Here is a 24,043-nt window from a genome sequence, read left to right as displayed (position 1 = left end):
ATTAAAGCCTCCACAAGGATGAAGCCACTCTATGCACCAAAGATAATCTATGACATTTTAATTGCTAAAATATTTAAAAATCCACCTGACGAAGAAAAAAAATAGGTAGATTGCTTACTACTCCTGTTCTAAGCTGTACTTCTCTTTTTAAATTTGCTTTTAAAATAGCCATTTTCTTAAGTGTCATTTCACAACGTATTTACACAGTCAGGACTTAGGTCATCTGATTTCTCCTCACCTCTAGGCACTGAAGCGAGTTTTACATAAAGGATTCCTGACACACTGGAAATTGTTCCTCCAACTCTTCCATGCAGACTGGTTGCCCTTTCCTTGCTGACTACAGAGATTATTTACATCTGGCCTAATCTCCATGGCAGGGATCTGGGCTACCTCCTGGCTCTGTGTCCTCAGAAGAGAGGAATAATCACTATTTTTTTTAAAGATTTTATTTATTCATTTGAGAGAGAGAGAGCACTTGTACACATGAGCAGGGTGGACGGGCAGAGAGAGAAGCAGACTTGCTGCTGAGCAGGGAGCCCAATGCAGGGCTGGATCCCAGGACCCAGAGATCATGACTTGAGCTGAAGGCAGACGCTTAACCGACTGAGCCACCCAGGCACCTCAGGAATAACCATTATTGATCAAGACCTCTAAAATGCAAAAACTACTGCTCAGAGTAAGTGAAAATAATAACCCAGCTTTGACTAAAACAAATCAGAAAACTATGATAACATATAAAGTTATCTAGATACAGAATTCAGAGCTTAATCTTACAGTGAATTGTGAATATGAAGAGCAGATTTAATGTACTTTTGATTGTAGGAAGACCTGGACTAAGTTGCTTGGGTAAAACCTCGATCTTCCCACCACAGCTCCCAACTACTAATGATCATTATTGTCAAAGTTATTGAGTCCTTAAGTTAAATGTAATAGGGAGTTAGAGATTGTTTCCCTGTTGTCATAATACAGTTTGATATTATTTCTAAGATTTACCTTTCTTTTGAGTATCCGCTAGTAATGTTTGTTCACAGTGACAATAATCCAAAATCACCTCCATAGTTCTTCTAAATTTAAGAAATGAGTAATGGAGAAAGTTGAACGAAGGAAAATATGTCCTTTCTGGGTTTCCATCTAAAATGGCAGTGAATGGTCATATCCTTCAGTCTTTGGTTGAAAAGGCAGACAAATTACAACTCCAAAAAAAATGACTGATGAATGTTTCTATTCTGCTCCCTTAAAAGAAATATTCAGAAATCATAAAATGATAAAAATATTTTAACTCATTTTTATTTGGAGGGTAATTTGGAACTATTTTACCTAAAGCGTCATAGGGCACATTATACTCAATTGGATACATTGGAACATTTCGTGTGACGATTAGGTGTTATGACCACTAACCACAAGCTCTGTGAGGACAGATGCAATGCCCACCTTGCTGAATGGCATTCTCTGTGTACACAACAGGACATCACAAAGTATGTGCTAAACGAATCTAAGCAAAATGGGTTTCCAAATAGGAAAAACATATTTGGTAAGCATGGGGCCATGACAATGTGGCTTGCAGACCTCCAACTAGAGGACAGTAATTGACCAAGGGCCCCAACTGCCAAGCTCTGAAACCTATCTTTATACTTGGGCCAAGGCCATTCTTCCTGTGGGTGGCTCCCAGCAGTGGCTGATCACGCAGGGATTCCTAAGGCAGGCTCTTTCTTGGGAAAGAGGAGATACTTCTGATGGCTGGCTGGCTGACTCAAGGGCTTCCCAAAGGCTGCCCAACCCTTCTGAGATTGCATAGATTTCCAAGATACTTCTAACTTTTCCTCTCTCTTTTTCTCCTTCATTTGGAGGCAGAGTTGCATGGCCATCTGATGGCTCTGCCACTCTTGGCCAGCTCCCTCCCCACTTTCTTTTTTATGTTCCCTGAATAAAATCCTCACATGGTTAATTTTGTCTTGGTGACTGCTTCTTGGAGGACTCAGCCTAACATAATAAGAAACTCCAATATTGAACAATTCTCTGGAAAATTAATAGCTCCTTTTTGGCATCTATTTTACTATAAATTAATATAGTATATTAAAATATAATAATATACTACATATATTTAATTGTAAATTCATATACCACACCAAATTTGACCATAAATTATTATTCTCCTTTGAATTACAAATGACTTGAATAGAGCATTAGTTCTTGGTCCTTGGTCAAGATCCTAACCTTGGGTACACACCATATCAATTCTTACCTATACTTTTAGGAGAATGAGTTGATGAATGACTATAAAGTTCATTGCTAAATCTGGACTTTAATCTTATTTTTCAATATGAGTGATACGCATTTTAATAATATGCTATTCTTGCATAAAAACATTAACATCTTTAATTCCCTCCTAATCTCCCTACTCATTTACAAAAAGGGAAACAAATATTTATATAATGAATGGTATTATTCTACTGTTTGATTAATACAATCCTCCTAATAGAATGCAGATAAGGTTCCCAATTGTTTTATAATATATTTAACATATTTCCACTCACAAAAGGTCTTTTCATCAGTAACTGTGGCATTAAATTTGAAGATTTTATTTCTTCAAAAATATGATTGTATTAACATTATGCATGACTGTTAAAATTTTCTATCTTGTATTTTACATTTTTACGTGATACCTCATCTCAGACCCTGCTAGACTGAGGAACTCTTGAGATCAGGATTTGTTATATTTCTTTGATTTTTTTTATTACTATAGTTGAATTTACATAATTTACATGATGAAACTCACTTGGAAGCTTCCAAATATCTAAGAAGTACTTTGCACATGTCCACTCCAGCATACTCTCTGAGACGACAATGCAATTCATATTCCCCGTTTGTTTGGAGAATGAGAGCACACAATTTTGGTGCTCATCATAGTCTTAGAAAACCTATAAATATTTATAAATTTTACTATTAACCTTCTCAAGGGCCAATATTTTAATCATTCACCCATGGTTTAATCAAATGTTCCCAGGATTCTGAGCTTCTGTTCAGGGAATGTAAGGAATGATTAGTCAAGGTACAAATAGCTGAGGAGTTCAAAAAATAAAAGATTCCATTTACTGTCCGAGGAGAAATATTCCAGGTTAGTGTCAAATATCAAACAGGAGATGAACACCAGACCACAAGAGGTTCCCCACCCCCACCAGATCATGTGAAATATCACTCCTCTTTATAATTTACTTATAACTAAAAAGAAAACCCTTTCAAAACGTATTGCCCTCAGCACATTTCAGGCATATCGTACAGTATTAATTACAGTAACCATGCTGTACATTAGATCTTCAGAACTTACTAATAAGTTCTTAGATTAAGAATACAATAGAGAAAAACAAAAGTTGGGTTTACTTCATTTTGTTCTGATTTTCATTCAGCTTTGTGCGTATTTAAGCATTCTCACCAAAAAAAAAAAAAAGTATGTGAGGTGATGGATGCTAATTAACTTGACAGTGGTAATCATCTCACAATATACACTTACATAAAATCATCACACTGTACACTTCAAATATACACAATTTTATTTGTCAATTACATCTCCATAAAGCTGGGAGGGGAAAAAAAAACATACTGCCCTTCTTTCCACTTAGTCCTTATTGGCAAGTATAAAAAAATGTATATATATTTTGATGTTAAAATGGCAAGAGTATGTTTCTGCTTGGGTGCTAATATCAGAAGTGATTGGTGGATATAAATAATAATCGTAAGACATTTAAGTAGACACTGGGCTCCAGCAAGAGCGGCGAGCCACTACCACCTTTCAACAAGGCAAACAGGATCCAAGCCAAAACCTAAAGCAGATTCACAAACCTTGAGGAAAAGCAATTGCTCTCCCCCCACCTTCTTCTTAGGCCTAGTCCTGGTTTGATCATTAGACGACAGGCTGTGTATTTGGCAGCTGATTGATACACAGTCTGTTATTTCTACCTTTACTGTTTGTTATTTTTGAAGTGTGAGAACAATATCATGTTTCATTATGCAGAGACTACAGTGGCATTACTATCAAAGGACCATGCTTGCTCAGCAGGAAGTCCCTGCACATGGTTACATAAACCTCTGAGAAGGTACAGTTTCTGCCTCGATTATCACTCATTTTGTACTTAAAATAAAAGAGGAGATTTCTTTTGGCATGAGGAATTTGTGTGTGGCCTGTGTGCGCGTGTGCACATTTGGAATATGACTCTTCTGATCTTCATGCATCAGGATTATTGGGGAAGGTTGTGCCTTTACTTACCTAAAATCCTGCCCAGTACAAGAGACCTGACGGCACTGAATTCTGTACCTGATGACAGGTGGACTTGTCTCTTTGCATTCTCGTCAATCTGTAGAATTGTTACATGAGGTGCAAATAGCCAGATGCCATTTTGTTGGGAAGAAGACAGAAAGCCAAGGAAGACAAAAAAAAAAAAAAAAGATAAAATAGGCAACTGTTAGTCTGGTCCCAGAGATTTAGAAAAACAAATTTAGAGAGCCATTTACAAAGGTGAATGATATTTTCTAAACCTCCTACTCTACCCTCAGACACCAGTGGACCCCACCTTCTATCCCTTTATATCATTTTAATTCTCTCCACTGTATGAGAAATCCAAAATTGGTAAAGCTAAAAAAAACACCAAAACAAAACAAAACAGAGTTATTTTCACCTTGATACTTTTACCTAGGTTGGTATTTTCACTTGAGTCATTCAGCTAAGACATTTTCCTCTAGGTAGAGGGCCCAAGCATTCGGGCTTCTCTTCAAAAGCTGGCACAGCGAACAATTCCATTGGTTTCATGAGAGTAGCAATACCCCTACTAGAGGTATGTATGATAAAATAGACAGCTTTCCCTCCTGAACGATGTAAAACAAATGAGGAAAGCTTGACATTTTTGGTATCAAATATTAATAATATCTTGGACAGAATCTTTGTCCTTTCAAAAACTAGACCACATTTGGCAGTCTATGTAAGAGCAGCACTGGAAGGATGTCTTTAGTCTATTCATTATCATAATTCTGCCAACGGTCCTTCATGCTGGGGAACTATAACTGTAACCACTGCTTCTGTTGAATTTATTATATTACCTCTACAAAGACCACTCCTTCTTCTCTGTTAATCTCTACATGGTGAAGCTGCCCATCCGCCATGTTTTTGAAATCAAAGTTAACGACATCAGGTTCTTGATATCTATTTAGCTTGTACCTGATCTGCAAACTTCCTAAAGTAGGGAAGAGAAGTTATATTTTTTGTTAAAATTGTAGTTTAAGAACTACATATACAAACTCAGTGTACTCTTTTTAGCTATTAATTTCTGGTGGAAAATTCACAGTAGCTTATTGGATGTCTCCTTTCCTCGTAATTCCTAGAAGTCAGCTTCTATTCAAATTGCATTATTTTCAAGATCAAGACCAAGCATGGTGCCAATAAGCAGTCTTTCCTGCAAAACTTTAATTTTTCCCCTAAAAGTCAAATATGCAGTTAAGCATAAGCAAATCTCCATACTAGCCTCTAACTTAAAAAACCACAACTTAATGTATTATGAAATGCCAAACTATTGTGGAATATCGCATTAATGTGTTTCCATAATCTATCATCTTTGAAAAAATACACCTGCCACTCCTGAAATGCAACTGATTAATGGAAATTTTATAAGCAAATGGAGTTTTACTAAAGATGGAAAATATTTCCATGTGGTCACAGTCGTAGACTTTGTAATGAAATTAGGATGAAATCAATGGTTTTTAGCCAAACTTACCATGAGAATTAATACTACTCACTTAGCTGCCTGCAAAGATGCCAATTTATTTCACAGGGTATCTCCAATTTAGCAAAGAAAATAGCATAATGTATAGATAAGCTTCAAGCTCAAAAGATAGACAGTGAAGGTAAATATACTTATTAAACAATATTATTTTTATTTTAGTGTTCAGTGCCCTTGGGCCATATTTATTTTAGTTGAAATGATATATTCAAGTTAACAAATTTATTTTCCTTGCTTATATAATTTATCTATGAATTTTTGTCTTTAATCTGGATATAGGGAGGAGAAAAAACATCAGCAAGTGGTTTCTGTGAGGAGGTTTCTGTAGCACACACATGTCCTAATCCACAAGCCATTGCCCTGCACTGATGTACCAGCATTTCCCATGACTATTTCATTGCTGACCATTAAAACCAACTGATTACTTTGGGGGCCTTTTCCTATATATAATGCTAGGTTGTTAACATTCCCTCACAATTTCTCTACTTTTAATTGAAGGGAATGTTTATTATATACAAATAGGCATCTTCTTTCAAAATGAACCACAAAATTGATACTAATATTCTATGGAATAGTAAAGAGCTTCTAGCAATAATACAATATGATAAGTATTTTATATAAATAAAAAATAACACTGAATATGTGAAATAATCAAAATTATCTTAATTTTAAATAATCCTTTTAGATTAAATTTATAGTACAGTATTGAAAAACAAAGCTGAATACAAAAAACAGGCACATTTTTCTTCCTGTTCATAGGTTGAGAGGCAAGAACATAAGAACGATCCATATTACTACTAATCTAAGTTCTAATTCAATTTTCTCTCTCTCTCATCTAAAAAGCACTCACCATTTTTGGCAATGATAACTGAAAGGTATTCTTTATAAAAGGAGCTCACATAAAGCAGTAAGCTTGGTGCTCGTGTTGTTCGAAAGCTAAATTTGATCATTTCTCTGCTCAGCTTCATATCGCCATGAAATGAAGCAGCGTGGGAGCTGGAATTTTTACTTAAGGAATAATTTTCTTGAAAATTGTAAATCACAGATGAGCCAGATCCAAAATATGCAGAAATCTCTGAAATGATACACACATTTTATGTTAAAAAAATTAAGTGCAAGGATCTTGTTTCAGTTTTATTGATATTTTTAATTAAGAATAACAAATTGTATAGATATAACAAATAGCTCCAAACCACAACCAAATAACACAGAAAATTAATAGAGCTTTTATGATGGTCTTTGAAATGGCTTTATGTTAGAATTACATGTAATTAATTTGCTAGTTAACCTTATAATTGAAAGCATAATATCCTCCTCTCTGACTTCAGACGTAAACAGGTTTCTTGGCTTTTATCTCCCTTACCATCCATTTTCTTATTTAAATTTTTAGTCCTGTCTATTATTTTGTAGCTAGAATACCCTAGTTTTCCTATAATAGGAAGGAAGGAAGTTTGAGGGGTCCTCTTACCTTCCAGGATCAACAGGCGGAAATGTTCCTTTTCGCCTAAACACTTTCCCCTATTTATTGTGCCCTGCGAAAAGAAGCTAAGCCCAGCGTTAATATAAGCGAGGGCAGCAGGCATCTGTGTAGCGGTGATCAACATAAGGAACTATCCAGCCTCTTTCAGTTTGACAAAAGTGTAGCGCTTTACTTATACGAGGTTAATATCCCAAATCCACACACACCACATATTCATTTATATATGTATGAAAACGAGGAGGAGAGGATACTGGAGGAATAATTAGAGCTGGATCCTTGAACTCTGCTACTCTCCATTACGATAAAGGACCAGTTGTGGAACGTGAGTTGTAAATGATGCTCACAGGGTAACATAGCAACGTCTCCATTCCCTCGGCATTTGAAGAGTGTTTTGTTTGCTTGTTTTATTACTTTCGTGATCTGTAACACCCTTTTTATGTGCACTATGATACACAGATGCACAGTAGCACTCTTTTTTTTTTTTTAAGATTTTATTTATTCGGCAGAGATAGAGAGAGCCAGCGAGAGAGGGAACACAAGCGGGGGAGTGGGAGAGGAAGAAGCAGGCTCATAGCGGAAGAGCCTGATGTGGGGCTCGATCCCATAACGCCGGGATCACGCCCTGAGCTGAAGGCAGACGCTTAACCGTGGTGCCACCCAGGCGCCCCCACAGTAGCACTCTTGATTGCAGTTAGCGAGCTGAACTAGAAATCATTTGGGTTCAGAAAGTAAAGACAAGAGGTAGTCTTTGTTCAAACTTTATTTAGAACTCACCACCCTGAGGTCAAAACCCGACTGAGATGAAGACTCTGGCTCAAGATCCGCTAAGCCACCTGGGTGCCCCGCGCCCCCTAACTTTAAATGTAAACAGCCTCCTAGGATGATATCAGTGCGAGTTATTATCACAGGTTGGCTTGAAATTTTAACTTAGTTCTGGTAAAAAGTAGATGACTTTTAACCCACTTTTCCTGAAATAATCCCAAAAGCTTTCTTTGCAAAGCAGGAGTTGTTTCAATTTGGAGGCAATTTTTGTTAGCCTCCTTCAGGAAAAGGTTCAATAGCCCAGACACACTCAAATAAAGCAACTGAATTAAACATGATGGCAGTTTTCTAGGAGCAACTATGAAAGCATAACGAATGTTTGTGTATTCAGAGAAGTCCGTCCAGAACACTTACTACGACACTCAGCTCTTTCTTTCTTCCATGACATAGGTCTGTGAACAAGACAAACTGAAAAATATTCCGCTATTTTACTTTACAGATATTGGCCACATCATAGAGCAAAATGCCTGAGTATCTCTATTTTGTTACACATGCATAGTTAATGGAAAAGCTATTTTTATTCTTGGAAAAAATATTTGTTTGGCAAAAACCAAAACACAGTACTTCCTAAATCTCCTTTCACGGTTGACTGTCCTCATCAAAAATAACAATAATGCCTTTAAAGATTTTAAAAGAGAGAGCTGCCTCGTGGGACAGGTGGTTGATAGCCATAATACTTAAGAACATCAACATTAGACAGAAAAAAGCAGATTGAGCAGCCAACATTTTAAGACATCTAGAGGCAACTTGAGCGGCTTTATTATTAATAGATACTATTTTTTTTAAGAATTGAGGCAAATATCTAAGAAATGAAGTGGGATTAGTTTGAAACAGGTATTTGCAAAAAAAATCAGAAATGGAAATATTTTTGCTCAAATCAGCTACCCAGAAAATGGCCGCAAGATGGTTTCTCCATATTGGATGAGTTTTCCTGTCAGGACATCCCATGCCATACTCACCCTTCGAGCAGAACGGCCCTGTATATGCAGAGAAGGTGCAGTCACAAGAGAATCCACTGAGCTTTTCTCTGCATTTCCCTCCGTTTTGACACAACTTTCCGTAGCTGCTGCAGTGCCCTCTACAACCCGGCTCCACTCCGGGCGTCACCTTAGCTCTTTCTTCCAGGTCCAGGGACATTCCGTTCAACTGCAGAGACCGAATGCAGCCCAGAAAGCCCCTCTGTCTGGTGGCCGTTCCACCTAAAAGGGAAATACTGCAAATGGAAACATGTTCCTCGGTGTTTTATTCAGGATTTCAAGACCAGACAAAACTGAGGCCTCAGAGAGAACGGCCAAAGTTGTGGCCTTATAAGGAATGGGCAAAGTTGGATGAGCCAATATAATTTGGGGAGCACAATTTGTGACAGAATATTGAGAGAATTCAAGAAGATAAAATGTGAATTCCATTTTTTCCAAAGGTTGAATTTGTTACATATTGGTTTTCTAAAAATGATTTATTAAAATGTAAGTTGGAGAGGTTGCTTGCTTTTGTTTTTGTTTTTTTAGTTTCTTTCAAAGAACACAATAAGGCCATATCTTAGTTTCATGCAAAATAACGGTGAAATGGATGAGCAGTCTTAATGTAGAAACTTTTTTTTTTTTCAGTTTTAAATCAGCATATACTTGTAGGTAAGTGTGGCTCGTTCTTCATACTGAAACTTGATCCTGATGCTGGAATGGTTTTAATTTATTGAGAATTATGAAAGACTCCTTGAGTTCTTCTAACATGTGTGCTCTGATATGGTCTTTGGTCATTATTCTTCCATCAAAAACATGGTAGCTGAGATGATTCGTTTTTGTCTGGCATACTTCCCAGCAAATTTTTTCTAAATACTGGTCCAGTGTGGACTGACTTAAGCTTGGAAAGATTCTCAACAAACTGGGGAAAGTGGGTTGATGGAGAGACAGTGATGTAGCATTTATTGGATAATACATGACAATATGACTTATCAAGTGACCCCCCAAAGAGGTTTACAATGTCTGAGTGGAACCAGACCCTGCTATTCTAAGGCAGAGGCTCTCAAACCTTAAGGAAAATAAGTGTCGTATGGAAGCCTTCTTAAAAATACAGCCTTGCTCCAAGAAATACTGATTCTGTGGGCCAGAAATGAGGATGGTGAGTCGAAACTATCAACAAACCTTCCAGGTGGATCTTCTTCAGGTGGTCCCTTGACCCCACACTTCATCAGCACTCTCCTAATAAGAATGTAAGCTTGAAGAGGACCTTCACCTGATGTCCAGGAACACGGTAAATTAATACTCAGAACTTGAAGTGGGAAAATAGTACTCTAATCTCAATAGTCTGGACCATTCTACCCAGAGGCTTTAGATGGTCACGGGTCCTCTAAAAAGGAGCTTTGTCGCTGAGCAGATGATGCGGTCTCACCGCCAGGATCTTAGACCTGCTCTGTACAGACTGTCTCTTCCTAGGGCATGCTGCCCCCCTCCTCTACCACTTCTCTTAGCACACTCCTCATCTAGCCGTCACTAGTTAACATCTCCTTATCCTCAGAGATTAAACTTTTTTTTTCTTAACCTTCAGAACCAAGAGTTGGCCAGATAGTCCCCACATAAGTAGGCCTTCGTCACCATCTACCAGCTTTTACATTTTACCAACTGACTTTGTATATTATCAGCATATATCTGCTTCAATTGCCCTGTACCCGAGCACACAGAACTGTGCCTGACACAGAATAGCTGTGCGGTAGCTATTTACAATCATAACTAATTGATTGGCAATTGACATTAATAACTGATTATTAATAATCAGTTAACGCACTGGCTCATTAAATTGGATTATGCCATGGGGGCAGGAGCTGGGTACTTGGTGCTTCAGAGAGAGAACATTATTGGCCACACAGGGTAGTTTGGGTCCCTGAGCCTGAGAATGAGGATAAAACCCAAGGAATGTTTCCGAATCCATTAATGGTATAGTTTTGACTAATGAAATACCATGAAGGGAAAAACTAAAAGAATTCCTAAGAATTTTGGACTCATTTCACTAGTGGTACTTAGAATTCAGATTCATAGACATAAGGGACCCCATTCAAGCAACCGTACTTAAATTTGTGTATTGAAATTGCTTCAGCTGACATAATTTGTGCCTCTTTTATGACGCAAATACAATGAAGTCATATTTTCTATTTTTAAATCCAGATGCAGCGTGCTGTGAAGCCAGACATATTGCAATTTCAGTTTCTGTGGGCATGGCAGGGGAAAAGGAGTTCATCTCATTCCAGAGTCTCAGAATAGCTGACAATCTTCTTGTTTCCTTCCTCCTACTCTGTGTCCTTCCATTCCTGAAGTCTCTCTTCTCCCCTTAGTCTTAGGACTCCTCTTCTTTTCCTTCCACATTAAAGCTGCTACCCACCTTAGCTTCAGACCTCCCTATTCTCACACTCTGCTAACTCACCTCAATAGAATGTCGAGAGCTCAGAGTTAAGTCTTTGACCAAATTCTCTTAGCATCCTGGCTGGAGTTTTCTTTGCTGGGTAAGGAAGCCCACAGCCTTGCTGTTAGCTTTGAGCCGGGAACTCTTTGGAGGAGGGTCAGGCGCTGGGAAGTCTAGATTACAGGTGGATTCCTGGTGTATTTCATTTATTTCATGTTATAGTACTTTAAATCATGATACATAGTTTATAGTACGCAGTATTGTTAAATCATGATTTGTTAAGCAGTTGTCACTCTGAAGCAGCAAGTCTCTCTGCTTTAGAAGTTGATCTCCCTCTGCCAGTGACATCTTAACAACTAAAGTGGGAGTCCAACAGCTGAATGCAATTCCTTTTCATCTGCCCCAGCTTGTTTATTCTTATTTGTTTCATTTTGTTCTAGACGATGAGGAACTAGAGGCATAGAGAATTCCAGGGACAAGCCCATGGGCACAGCTGAGGAAATATTAAAATAAACATTTCAGTTAGAGGCAGGAAAGAGTGAGAACTTGCAGTTGGCCTTTTAGTGCAAGGGTGTCCCTTTCTCTCTACACCAAAATGTTGTCAAAAAAGATAATTTTCACTTTCTTCTATTTCTTAGATTATTTTTGGTTTGAACAGTATTTCAGTTCTGCGAGCTCTACTTAGGAGGTCTTTGCTGTGCACGGTGTCTGACATGGGAGGTACAGAATTATATGAAACTGATCTTGCCCTCATAGAGCCCATGGTCTAGTAACAGATTTAGACAGGGAAACACATGATGTTAACGGTACAAATAGGTACTTGGTAGACAAGAAGGTCAGAGGATGGGGATATTAATAGGGAAAAACCCCTACACATATGTGCGAAATACATATATTTATAATAGTGAGAAGAAAATCAACACCCAGCCTTGCAAATAGGATTTCTGAATTGTGTACTTGTGAAGAGTTAATGTTTACCTATCAAATAGTTTTATTTTTTTTTAAAGGCTTTATTTATTTGAGAGAGAGAGAGTGCATGTGTGAGAGAGCATGAGCCAGGAGACGGGGGCAGAGAGAGAGGGAGAAGCAGACTCCCCTCTGAGCAGGGAGCCCTCGTACTTGGGGCTTGATCCCAGGACCCAGAGATCATGACCTGAGCCGAAGGCAGATGCTTAACACACTGAGCCACCCAGGAATCCCCTTAATCAAATAGTTTTAAACTATGTTTTTAAATTATCAGGAAAAATGTCTAATTAAACATAAACATACGAGTCATACATGTGTTGAGGATTTTTGCTTTACCATTAGGTTTCAAGTTAATAACTTCTTATTTTAAGAAGCACTATTCTGGAGAACACAGCCAATGTAAATAGTATTGAGCTTGAAAGCTTAATTAAAGATTCCAACGACTTTTCAGGGTTAGAGTAGGTCCAATTAAAATGAGCTGCAGTTTGATTAATTGATTCTGGATGTTTCCAGTGAGCTATTATGTTTGGAACTGTCTTCCAATTAATTTCCTATCAATTTACCTGCCATGCTATATCAGATATAATGAATTCTGGAACTTCACAAACACTAGGTATCCTGTAAAACTAATGTCTAACCTTCCTACGTGAAGGAATAAAACTGAATCTGTTCACTTACATAACAGTACTGGGATCTGCACCTAATAGGTATGCTAGGCTATGAACAGAGACTGAGTCCAACCCTTCTATCATGTTCATTACTCTCAGGAAGTGAGTCTAAGTGACAGATGCTATTGTCATGAAATACGAGCTGGCTCTTTCCAATGCCATTTTTTTTTTTTTCCTGGAGCAGGAAGACCTTTAATTTTTTAATGGCAAATTATTTATGTACTGTGCTTAAATGTTATTAAGGCTTAACTGGGAACAACTGCATATTTGCCCAGGGGCCTTAGGAAAAAAAAGAAATCAAGATTCCACGTTTCTCTTTAAAATTTAAGGTGATAGAAATGTGTCTGGCAGAGTACAGAGGCTCTCCCTGACCATGGCACTGTGGCAGAGAAAGGCAGCTAAGACTCTGACCACTGAGATCAACTTGGAACGGGAAAGTGATAGTCCATGCAGACTGGGCCCAGGACTGAGTCAGGGGATTGAAGGGAAAAAGTGGTCTCCTGTATATTATGTATTGGATCTTTAGTCCTGGTCTACCCAGCCATCCTTGGGAAGGCTTAGCCTTGTAGAAATGGTGCATTAGTGTACAGAGCTGTGAGACTGGACCCCCCGCTACAATTTTGCCAAGGAATGTTCGTCATTAAGCATAACCCTAGGAGAGTCCGGGGGAAGAGGACTGGTCTCCCTCATGTTCAAAGAACTTATGGCTGAAAGCAACCGTGTCATAGGGCAGAAAATGCAGGCAGTCCCTGAACCAAAGTGAGAAGTGGTAGTCCCCTGTGGTAGTCCCAGCAGAAAAATGTGGGTCTATTTAGTTTTCTCATATGTCAAGGCCACAGCACCTCTCTGGTCTGACCTCCTAAGGCATATTTTAAAGAAATAAACTGTTGGTGGTATGAGTCATATTCTCTGCTCTTAAGAGATCCTATGTGAATTCTGATTTCAGTCAACAGTCACTAAGATTTGCTCACTAAACATACAAAAGTACACTGAGTGCTTCTTAAGCTAATCATGAAAAAGACATCTCAAGGAGGAAAGAAGAACACAATTGAAGTAAATGATATGATTACATGAAAGAGAAATGTGGCTTTCATTGCACATTCAGTGCTTTGGTGTGTGGGAACATATTTACTACAAAAGAAAATCAGATTGAAATAAAAATTACTCAAATGTAAAACTTTTTGACATTCTCTTCCCATAACTGTTTTAGCCTATGAAAAGTAAACTAAAAGTAAAAAGCAAATTCTAGAATATATTATAATTAATAACCCCTGTTCATCAAAAGACACCATTACACCTATGAAAATATAATCCAAAGAGAGAGAAGAAATTAGGAATAAATGTGTCTGAAATGAATCCAAAATATACACAGAATTCTTATAAATCTTTTTTTAAAGTAGGCTCCATGCCCAGTGTGGAACCCAAAACAGAGCTTGAACTCACAACCGTGAGATCGAGACCCAAGCTGAGATCAAGAGTTGGACACTTAACCAACTGAGGCACCCAGCCCCCTCGCCTTTTTTTTAAAAAAAGACAACCCTGTAGAAAATGGGCAACAGATTTGAACAGCCAAGTCATAAGGAGGATATCCAAATGGTCAGTAGCTATATGACAGTGTCTCTTAATGTTTAACATATGCACATGTCCTGACCCAGTAATTCCACTGTTAGGTACAGACCCAACAGAAATATAAGCATGTGTTCACCAACTGACCAGTACAAGGATGTATTTGTGGTATCCAACTTGACAAGTACACAAAAGCCCATTCATAAACAAATCTATGTATTGGTACTGTCAGTTTCCCAAAAGATGCCTGGGTGATACTGATGTGCAGCTAAGGGTGAGAACCAAACTTCAGGGCTTCAATATGCTCAGAGTTCAACATTAACCTTTGTGTATGGCATTTAGAAAAGGTTTGCTCCAGACGCTCAATAAATATTTGTGGATTTGATGCAATTCAAATGCAATGCAAATGGCTTCTGAGTCTATGTCAGGAGTTCTCACTTCTCCTTCAGGTCCTAGTCACAAAGTATTGAGATGGAGTTTGCCCCATTTAAAAACCTGTCAGTAAAAGAATTTAGATTGCAAACAAAAATTGCAGAGCTAGTTGAATGAAAATCAATTCAAGGCTAATTTAAGAAGCTTCTAAGAAAAATGCTGAGTTTACAAACCAAAATAGAAAATGACCACTGTCACATTTCAGCTTAAAAAAATGATTGATTCTTTTCCCTCCATCATTTCCATGGTTGGAGAATGTTTGTGGGGCAATGATAACAGCAGTCACTCTTGACATTGAGTCCTCGGTGTAACAGGGTCAAGGGCATATGTTTAACACACCAATTAATATCATGCCACTAAACTTGTTTTTTAAAGTAATAAATAACATCTCTGCATAGGACTGTTCAACTCAGGTCATAAATCACACACGTACAGAAAGGAGAAAGTGAGAGAATGTGGAAAGGTTGGGAAAGACCCAGTGCCATAATTAAGAAGAATGGAGAAAGATGGGCTGTAACTAGGTGAATCGTCATTTTTATTACAAAAAGCAATGTGATGTTTGGGATATTTGGGGAAGGGGAGGAGACGGTCACTGCACTGGTGTTCACTCTTTCTAATTTATCAAATTACATTCCTGTCAACTGCTTTCACTTTTTCATACAAGGTTTTATGTTCATTATTTTATTACTCCTTCACGTTACATGGCATCCTACAGTTTAGATTAACTGAAAACAATTGTTCCACTATTTGGAACTACAAGGACTGTTCTGTTTTATAATTCTTGTGTAGATGAACCTAGTTCCACCTCCGAAACTCTCATTTCCTTCTTTCTATTTCAATCGTCATGTATCATTGTTGATACATGTTTTTAATCATGTCTTCTATTTATTTTTACTGATTTTGCTCAGAAGGTAAAGCATCAGTCTTGCTTCAGAGTTCCACTCTGAGATGTGGACACACTTTACCACTGATTTTTAAGGGAGAGACTGAAGCCAGCAATTGAGAAAACATATTAGATGCTTTCACGTTATCCCATTCCACTAGTCACTTCCAAGAGACCACCAAAATCCTTACTCTCAAAAAAAAAAAAAATGTAATGTCAATAAATATCATCAACATAGGCCTGGCTGTGGTAGCACAGTGAGATGGAGAATATAACTGAAATAAAAATGAATATACATTCAAATATCCACAACATTTTACTTGTAGGTAAAAGTGTTACAGATATATCTCAAACAAACATAGTTCTATATTACCAAAATTTCTTCTGTTTCATATTTGTAGTATTATAAAGTAACTTTATTTGGTATCTGAAATATTCCAAAATAGTGTTAATGTTTTCTGCCAAATTTGTATACAAACAAGAAGGTACATTTTTGGTAAAAGCTACTAAATGCTGAGATACTAACATTATCTTAGCCTAACATTAGCTTAGTCTTACAGTTTTGTCCCATGTTTATAAAGACTGTGTTTCTATGTAACTTAAAACTATCAACCTCATTGTCATGTTGATTGTCTGGATTTAAACATTTTTTAGGAGTAGAAGTTATACTATAGACTTACTCTTTACAGTTGTATTTATCTCATTAATGTATCCTGATACCCCAAAATGAATGACAGTCATTATGCATCCTTAGAAATACTGATTAGCCATAATTATTTTTAAGATGGATGGGTGAACTACAAATTAAACTCTTGAACTTGTAAGTAAGGGGAATGAAATTACCCTTTAAAATCTGAACCGGAAGATCAATTCTGTTGAATGAGAGCAGAGACTCCCTGTCATCCAGGGAGTCATGGCTGGGAGAAGAGGCTTAACTCTGTAATTTTGGAAGGTATCATATGTGGGGAAACAGTGTCCAAGAGAGGGTCCCTTCAATATCTGACCATGTGCTGGCACAGAACATATGAACAAAGAAGCCCAATTTCCTGGGAGTGTGTGTTTGTGGGGTGGGAGGGATCTCACTGCAGAAAAGGGAGAAAGGGAAATATTTTCTCTGGGGTGTGAAGAAGGACCAGCAGTCTTTTGCAGCCTGGCTGGACTACGGTTTGTAGGGCTTATAGTGTATAATCCAGACGGAAGGGTCAGGGAACAGCTTGAATCATCCTACAAATTATGATAAAGGAAGAAAACAAGAAACGCGAACTTCAGTTGAAGTTAAACAGTGAGAAATGAAGTGAGGATCCCAGAGACCTACAAAGAAGTGTCTTGTCCCCAAGAAGATCAGCAGGGGTAAGAAGTAACATACTAATAGCAACAACCAACCCAGTATAAGTCGTGTGCGTCTACACTTTAAGTATGGCCCACTGCTGGTTTTCACTATCTCCTCTCCAGTCCCCACCACCACTATCTCCCAGGGGAACCACAAACCCAAATTCCTAGCCACTGCCTCACAGGACCCAGTATATAACTTGACCGCCATTGACACCACGCTTTCCCTCAGACCAACTCTCTCCTTGGGCCACAATGGCTTCCTCCTCCTTGCTCCCTAACCCTAAAGCTCCTCCTCTTCACGTTGAGCACGGTCCCTCCCCCAGGAATTCTCTTCCTTCCGATGTTCACAGGTTCCCTCTTCTGCTTTCTCTGGCCTCTCTTCAAAGGTAAGGTCCTCAGAGAGCACTCCCCTGACCACCCCACTTCAAGTAGAAGCCTACCAACCCAAGTCATTTCCTGACATTTTATAGTATTTATCATTATCTGAAGTTGTATACACACAGACACACAAATATATGTGTGTGTGCATGCATGTACAAAATGTGTATTATATTAATAATATGTATTATAAATAATATCTATTTTATCTTACTACTTAACTCTTTTATTGGCTGCCTCTTGTCTCTTCCACTGAAACATACTATCAGGAATGCAGGGAGCTACTTTTTGGTCTTTGTAAGTGCTATGTTAAATTAGTTTTAATTTTTGCTGACTTTTTACTAGTTTTTTACGCACTTTGCACTAATTCAGTGTAACCTTTTAAATTATAATTTAATCCCCATTGAAGTATTTTCATCTAGAAATTTAAAAAAATATTCTGATTCGTGTGATAGTAATGTTACAAATTGATAAATTAATATTTTGTGTAAGTATCGTTTTTATTAACTTTTATTAACGCCTATCTTAGGAAAGGGCCCATTCATGTGGTAGAGGTAAAGATAAAATGAAGACCCTGATGTGGCCTCTGGACAACCAGTGACCTGTCTCTCCCTAAGCCTTTTTAAAAAATAGGAGTCCTTTCAATACCATCACAGTAACCTCGTCAATTTTCTTGGTTACCTATGAGTAAAAAGAAGGGAATTATATAAACAGATGTTTATTAATGGTGGATGTAACATTTTTTTCAGAGATCTTGCTGCCTTTTCTTTTTAGCTTTCAGTCACTTGACTTAAACATAGTAAAGATTTTAGTTTATAAAACTTTCCCATAAGGCAGTCCTTGGATTTGAACACATATGGGACTATCAAAAGCCTAACCAACTGCCACCATAAAGATGAAATCTCCTAGGTGTATTTATTAAAATTATAACACGTGACTGATGGCAAAAGACTCAAGTCTGTTCCAACACAGTCTTCTTTTTTTTTTTTTTTTAAAGATTTTATTTATTTATTCGACAGGATAGAGACAGCCAGCGAGAGAGGGAACACAAGCAGGGGGAGTGGGAGAGGAAGAAGCAGGCTCATAGCAGAGGAGCCTGATGTGGGGCTCGATCCCATAACTCCAGGATCACGCCCTGAGCCGAAGGCAGACGCCCAACCGCTGTGCCACCCAGGCGCCCCCCTCCAACACAGTCTTCTGATATAATAACAGTACTTCTAACTGTTACAACTACCTGAAATCAAATTAAGGCCAGGATTCCTATCACATACACTATATAGTGACTTCATTTCTATGAAGTTAAAATTCATACAAAGGATGAAAGTTCACGTTCAGGCAAACTGTAGCAGATTTCACTGAAAATTCGAGGACTGTTTCAGCCTTCTCAATTTCCAAGAATAGTAAGGCTATTTCCAAGATACTGACAGATTTTAAATTGCCATACCTTTGGTTGCAGCCATCTCTCAGTTTTTGTATATCAAGAAATATCTATGCCAATTTCCTGACTGAGTTTCTAGCATGTTACTAAAAGAAAATTTATGTATTCCAAGTATTCCTTACTATTTCCATACCCTTAAATAAGTCAGTTGAGTGGCTGCAAGATCATGATTAGATTTGTCTATTACAGTACCCTACTCTTAGAAGCTGCTCAATAACTTTTTATTGAATGAAGGAAGTACTGATAGAAATAAGGAGTATATAAATTCATTAGAAATCCCAAATGTGTCTTAGTCAAATAAGTCACAAATAGGCTTATCTTTTGCAGTGAGAGTAATAAAACAAGATTATTAAGCAATAAAAGATGTAATGGGAATCTGTTGAATTTTGTTCTAAAATATAACTTAAAAATGCTTTAAATATAATTTCTGATCATTTATAATTTATTCTGCTTTATAGAGTTGTTGTGCCCTTATTTAGATTAAAATATACGAGAAGTGATCAAGTAAGAAATAATTCCGGAACTTAATGGTCAATGAGTTCTATAGAGTAATTAGCAAACACTGAAAATACAACAAACACTTCCAGAAGGATTCCACTATTAAGTCTGTAGATACCAAGTGAATGAATGTATTTAGGCAATAAAGGAATATTTGGATACAAGCACGAAGTAGGTGATCAGAAGGTATCTGAAAAGTGGGCAAAATGAGAGCCACCAGCAGAACTGATGGTTTATACACTTTGCTCCTGCTTTTCTTTTCTTCCTCTATTGGCCTGTTTTTAGATAGGGGTCTCTGTTTGGCCTCAGTCAGAACTACATAGAGGGTTCCTCAAATCCCGTGAGAACAGAGATAAACACCCCCAACAAAACACTAACAGGTAAGAAATAAAACAAAACCAAAACCAAAAAAACCCAAACTGGAACAAACTACACAATCTGTAATATTAAGAATCCAGGTTTAGGAATGAATCAAACACAAACTTAAGTCTCATTTCCTAGGTGGATTTCTGAAGGCAAGCCATTTCAGTCCCTCGTGCTTCAGTTAGTTCATCTGTAAAAGGGGGTTAACCCGTTTCACAGGTTTGTTATGACGAAGAAATAAAACACCTGGCACAGCCCAGAACACAGGTTCTCAATAAACAGTGCCTTGTGGTTATCAGTTGGTATTATTTCATTTTGGCCACCTCTGCACCTACGTCACACAGTTCAGTGACCAACTGCCTACCAGCAGAACTTACCCACGAAGAGCTGACTGTTGAGCTGTAAAAGGACGTGCCCGTCAGCGGGAGCAGGCTGTGTCTTCGGCAAGAGCTGATCCACTTGAAGAGATGCCTCTTTCATGTTCCTTTCCACCCTGACGTGGTGCCACTGGTTGTCATTGAAATGAGTGGGTGACTGCACTGAGATTTCAAAAGGCCCATTCCCCACATCAAATGAAAAGGTCACGACTGCCGGAGCTGGAAATATGAAGATTGTTCGAGTTAGTCCCTGTGGTGGACAGTGGAGTCCTCAATACACTTAGGAATAGCACCATGGCATAGCAATCACAAAATATAAAGGTAATGGCTTAAATCTTATGGAAGGAACCGATGACATCAGTAAAGAATAGACGTGGAATGAAACCGGAAAATACATTTGGAAAGAACCCCAGATATTAAGAAATTCATCCTCAGAGTTAATTTTGCATATCAATAGAGCAAAGCTATTTAGCCAGAACAAGAAAACTAAATAGCATCTGGCATTTTATGTAAAAATAATTTTTACAATGATTCACAGTTAATTTTAAAAGCAAGTAATATACATTTGATATTAAGATACTAATAGTGGCCTAAGTGTATACCAAAACTATATGGCATACAAAATTATATGGCTGGTCAATTTAATTAAGTAATCCTGTAATTAACTGAGAATTCAGTTTTTTAAAAAAATTTTAATTATTTGGATTTAAAATCCTTCTTAAATTGGTTCTAGAGAATACCAATTATTTTCCCAAATTACATATTATATCATTTGTTCACATATATCATATATTCCCAAATTATATATAATATATATTGCATTATATATTGAATTATTTCCTTGCAAAAAGGCTGACTTAATATCATAGATTTTTTTTTCAAAAGGACACAATGAAAAGATTTAGCTGATAAAGTAGAAACACAGTAGTTTAACAATTAGTTAAAGGATTTACTATTAAATAGAATCTCACAAACTTCTAAGGAAAAGGAGACTCACAGCGTAGCTCTATCCTTATAAAATCGGTAATCCCCAGGTTCTCTAAAAATACCCCAGATGAAGCTGTTGTCTTAAAAAAGAAAGACACATCTGCACTAAGTTCTCCATGGAAAGTAGGAAAATGAAGGTATGAAGCCTCAGTATTGAAGGAAGCTGAATTCCAAAATGACCCTGTTTAAAAACAAAAAAAAGAAAGAAAGAAAGAAAGGAAAAAAGTAAAAAAGAAAAATTCATAAAGTAAAATGAATGGCATAATTACATTTTCCATTTTTAGCATTTCTACTATTAAAAATATTGCTAATTTATACAAACCCGGTTTTCCTTTTTCTATTAACTATATAGTATATAGGACGTGCGCGTAAGACTGGAGATCTTACAAAGGATTGCAATTCTGGATTCCTTCCAACATAGGAGAGGAATGAACCCTGCAGAAATGGTCTGAATGCTATATTTTATATAAGAAAATCAGCCTCACCCTAAATACCACCCTCTGCCAACGTGATATGATAAGAATCTGCCAACCATTGATTAAGACTTAATTTTTTTTATAACTTGAAAATTGAAACACCTATATTCCTTTGAATAACAAAAAAATCTAAAGAAGCTCAAAGCATTTTTTGTTCTGACACTTCTAACACACACACTTCACAGGGTTACACCTTCAACTAACTGTTTTCATTAATGGGCTTTGCGATTTTCTAAACGGAGACCGGCATTCAAAATATTCTCAACTAATTACAGATCAAGACACTACTTAGTCTGTGTGTGCTTTGCTGATCTCTTCACGCAAATGCTCTTTTCATTCAAAATTACCTTTTACTTTGCGTGTAATAGTGAGGTGGATAAACAGCAGGAAAGGAATCTGAAAAAGTTTAAAACTGCTCAATATAAAGAGAAAATGTGTAGAAGGCTGGGATATAAATTAAGAAATCTGAGAAAAACTTATGTGGGCTATAATTTAATTATGATTCTGTCCACATGCAACTTCTTATCTTCACTCTCCCGTTCATTTGTTGTTGTTGTATCTACAACTTTCCTTTTGAAAAAATACCGTGGAATTCCTATAGCAGACAATATGGGAAGTAAAACATAAATGCAGTGGCATGAGGTGGCAGGAGTGAGGTCCAAGTGGCTACGTGTGGTTGATGAGAAGCACGATTGGAGAAATGAATTACGTAGTGCTGCTGCCCCCAGCAAGTTCTCGACACATCGAATATAAATATACATCTGGAGTTTTAAGCAACTGTCTCCATACACACTCACAACATTGGTTAAAATTCTATCTGAATTACCTTTTTGGAAGACGTATTGATCCACTGAAGTTAGAAAACAGTAATTTCAAAACAATGGTTCATTATGTTTGCAGGGAACAGATATCTAGAGTTAAAAATCACAAACTCGACTCAGCTTCTATCTGTTCCTTAGATTTTAATTTATTTTCTATAAATTCCGGACCAAACAAGCAATGGCTGTATCTATTTTACTTTTTCTGTTTTTCTTAGGGATCTGATTCAAAAGTCAATTCTCAGCTCATCTGTGAACAATTTTAGAGTTGAATTTATTCAGCTGAGAACAAACTTTGAGGGCTTTTTCCCCCCTACAGCCAAATGAAACTGTATATTATCTGAGTTTGCCAAGCCTAGTCCTTATTTCCATTTTACAGTTATTTCAACGCTTAGACATTTTTGATCTCTAGGAAAGAATATAAGAAAATGCAAAATATCAAGTCAGGGATAACACCACATTTGTGTTCTTAAAAGCTCTTACCTGACCTATTTTTAAAGGGGATTAAATGCTGTTCTGCTGAAACGTGATATACCTGAAAATTAAAGTTGTAACTCTAAATTATGGAATATTATTGAATCTTATTCATTTGGTCAGGTTAAAAAGAAGAACACTCAGAATTCCTTAAAGGTCTAAATTAGATAATGTCATTATAAGACACAGTATTTCAGTTGTTTCATTTTTACGTCACAACTAACCCAATAAAGCATCCTATCGAAGGCTTCAGGGAACTGGTTGAAACAAAGGGACAATTCTTTGAATTGCTGCTATCTTTACAATGAATGCTTTTACAGCAATGAAAACAATTTATTACCTTAGGTAGCTGAAACATTCTCATGCACATAATCGTGCCTATTTTGTCTAGTTAGCAAACCTTATTGTGCCGATTCACAATAGGTAAAAAATAGAGAACATTTTATTGGAGTAAGAAATTGCTGCTAATTCGAAACAATTATAAAGAAAGCAAAGGCCAATATTTCCATGATCGAATCATGTTTATGGCATATGATACCTCAGCTCTTTACAGACTGTGCTGTTAAGAAGCACCCAGGAGAATGTGAACTGCCTCAGAGAAAGGAGGGGAGAGGCAGGGCGGCGGAGCAGAGCCCAGCAGGTGGGCACCAGCAGGAAGCTGCAGGTCTTTTGAAGACAGAGTTTCTGGCTAAGGTGGTTTAAAAATCCTTAAACTGCACCAGTAGCTGCTTTGAATGCAATCACTTGCTGGATTAGTCAGGAGGGTTAGGCCCCTTTTATTAGCCCAACAAAAACAAATCATGATGTGTTATTCTATGTGATTCATTAATAATTGTAAATAATTTTAAGTAATTAATAATAAATTTTCAATTAAATTCACTACAGGGTACTAAAAAGTTGGAAAGATTCTTTCAGGAATTCCACCTTTTC

General features: G+C 37.3%; 1 protein-coding gene across 1 annotated transcript in view; it reads right to left on the bottom strand.

The window, feature by feature from the left end:
* Nucleotides 1-24,043, bottom strand: part of CNTNAP4 (contactin associated protein family member 4) — a 241,010-nt gene that overhangs the window by 14,413 nt on the left and 202,554 nt on the right. The window contains exons 16-21 of the mRNA XM_045796231.2: nucleotides 21,356-21,526; nucleotides 20,359-20,577; nucleotides 9,027-9,266; nucleotides 6,616-6,840; nucleotides 5,089-5,222; nucleotides 4,262-4,349 (exon numbers count right to left, since the gene is read on the bottom strand). Coding sequence (XP_045652187.2) covers nucleotides 4,262-4,349; nucleotides 5,089-5,222; nucleotides 6,616-6,840; nucleotides 9,027-9,266; nucleotides 20,359-20,577; nucleotides 21,356-21,526 — 1,077 coding nt within the window. The remainder of the gene's footprint in view (nucleotides 1-4,261; nucleotides 4,350-5,088; nucleotides 5,223-6,615; nucleotides 6,841-9,026; nucleotides 9,267-20,358; nucleotides 20,578-21,355; nucleotides 21,527-24,043) is intronic.

This window comes from Ursus americanus, chromosome 21 (assembly GCF_024610735.1).
Source record: "Ursus americanus isolate L20-20 chromosome 21, mUrsAme1.1.p, whole genome shotgun sequence".
Lineage (NCBI taxonomy): Eukaryota > Metazoa > Chordata > Mammalia > Carnivora > Ursidae > Ursus > Ursus americanus.
Note: the sequence above shows the minus strand (reverse complement) of the source record. Positions and strands in the feature narration are given on the sequence as shown.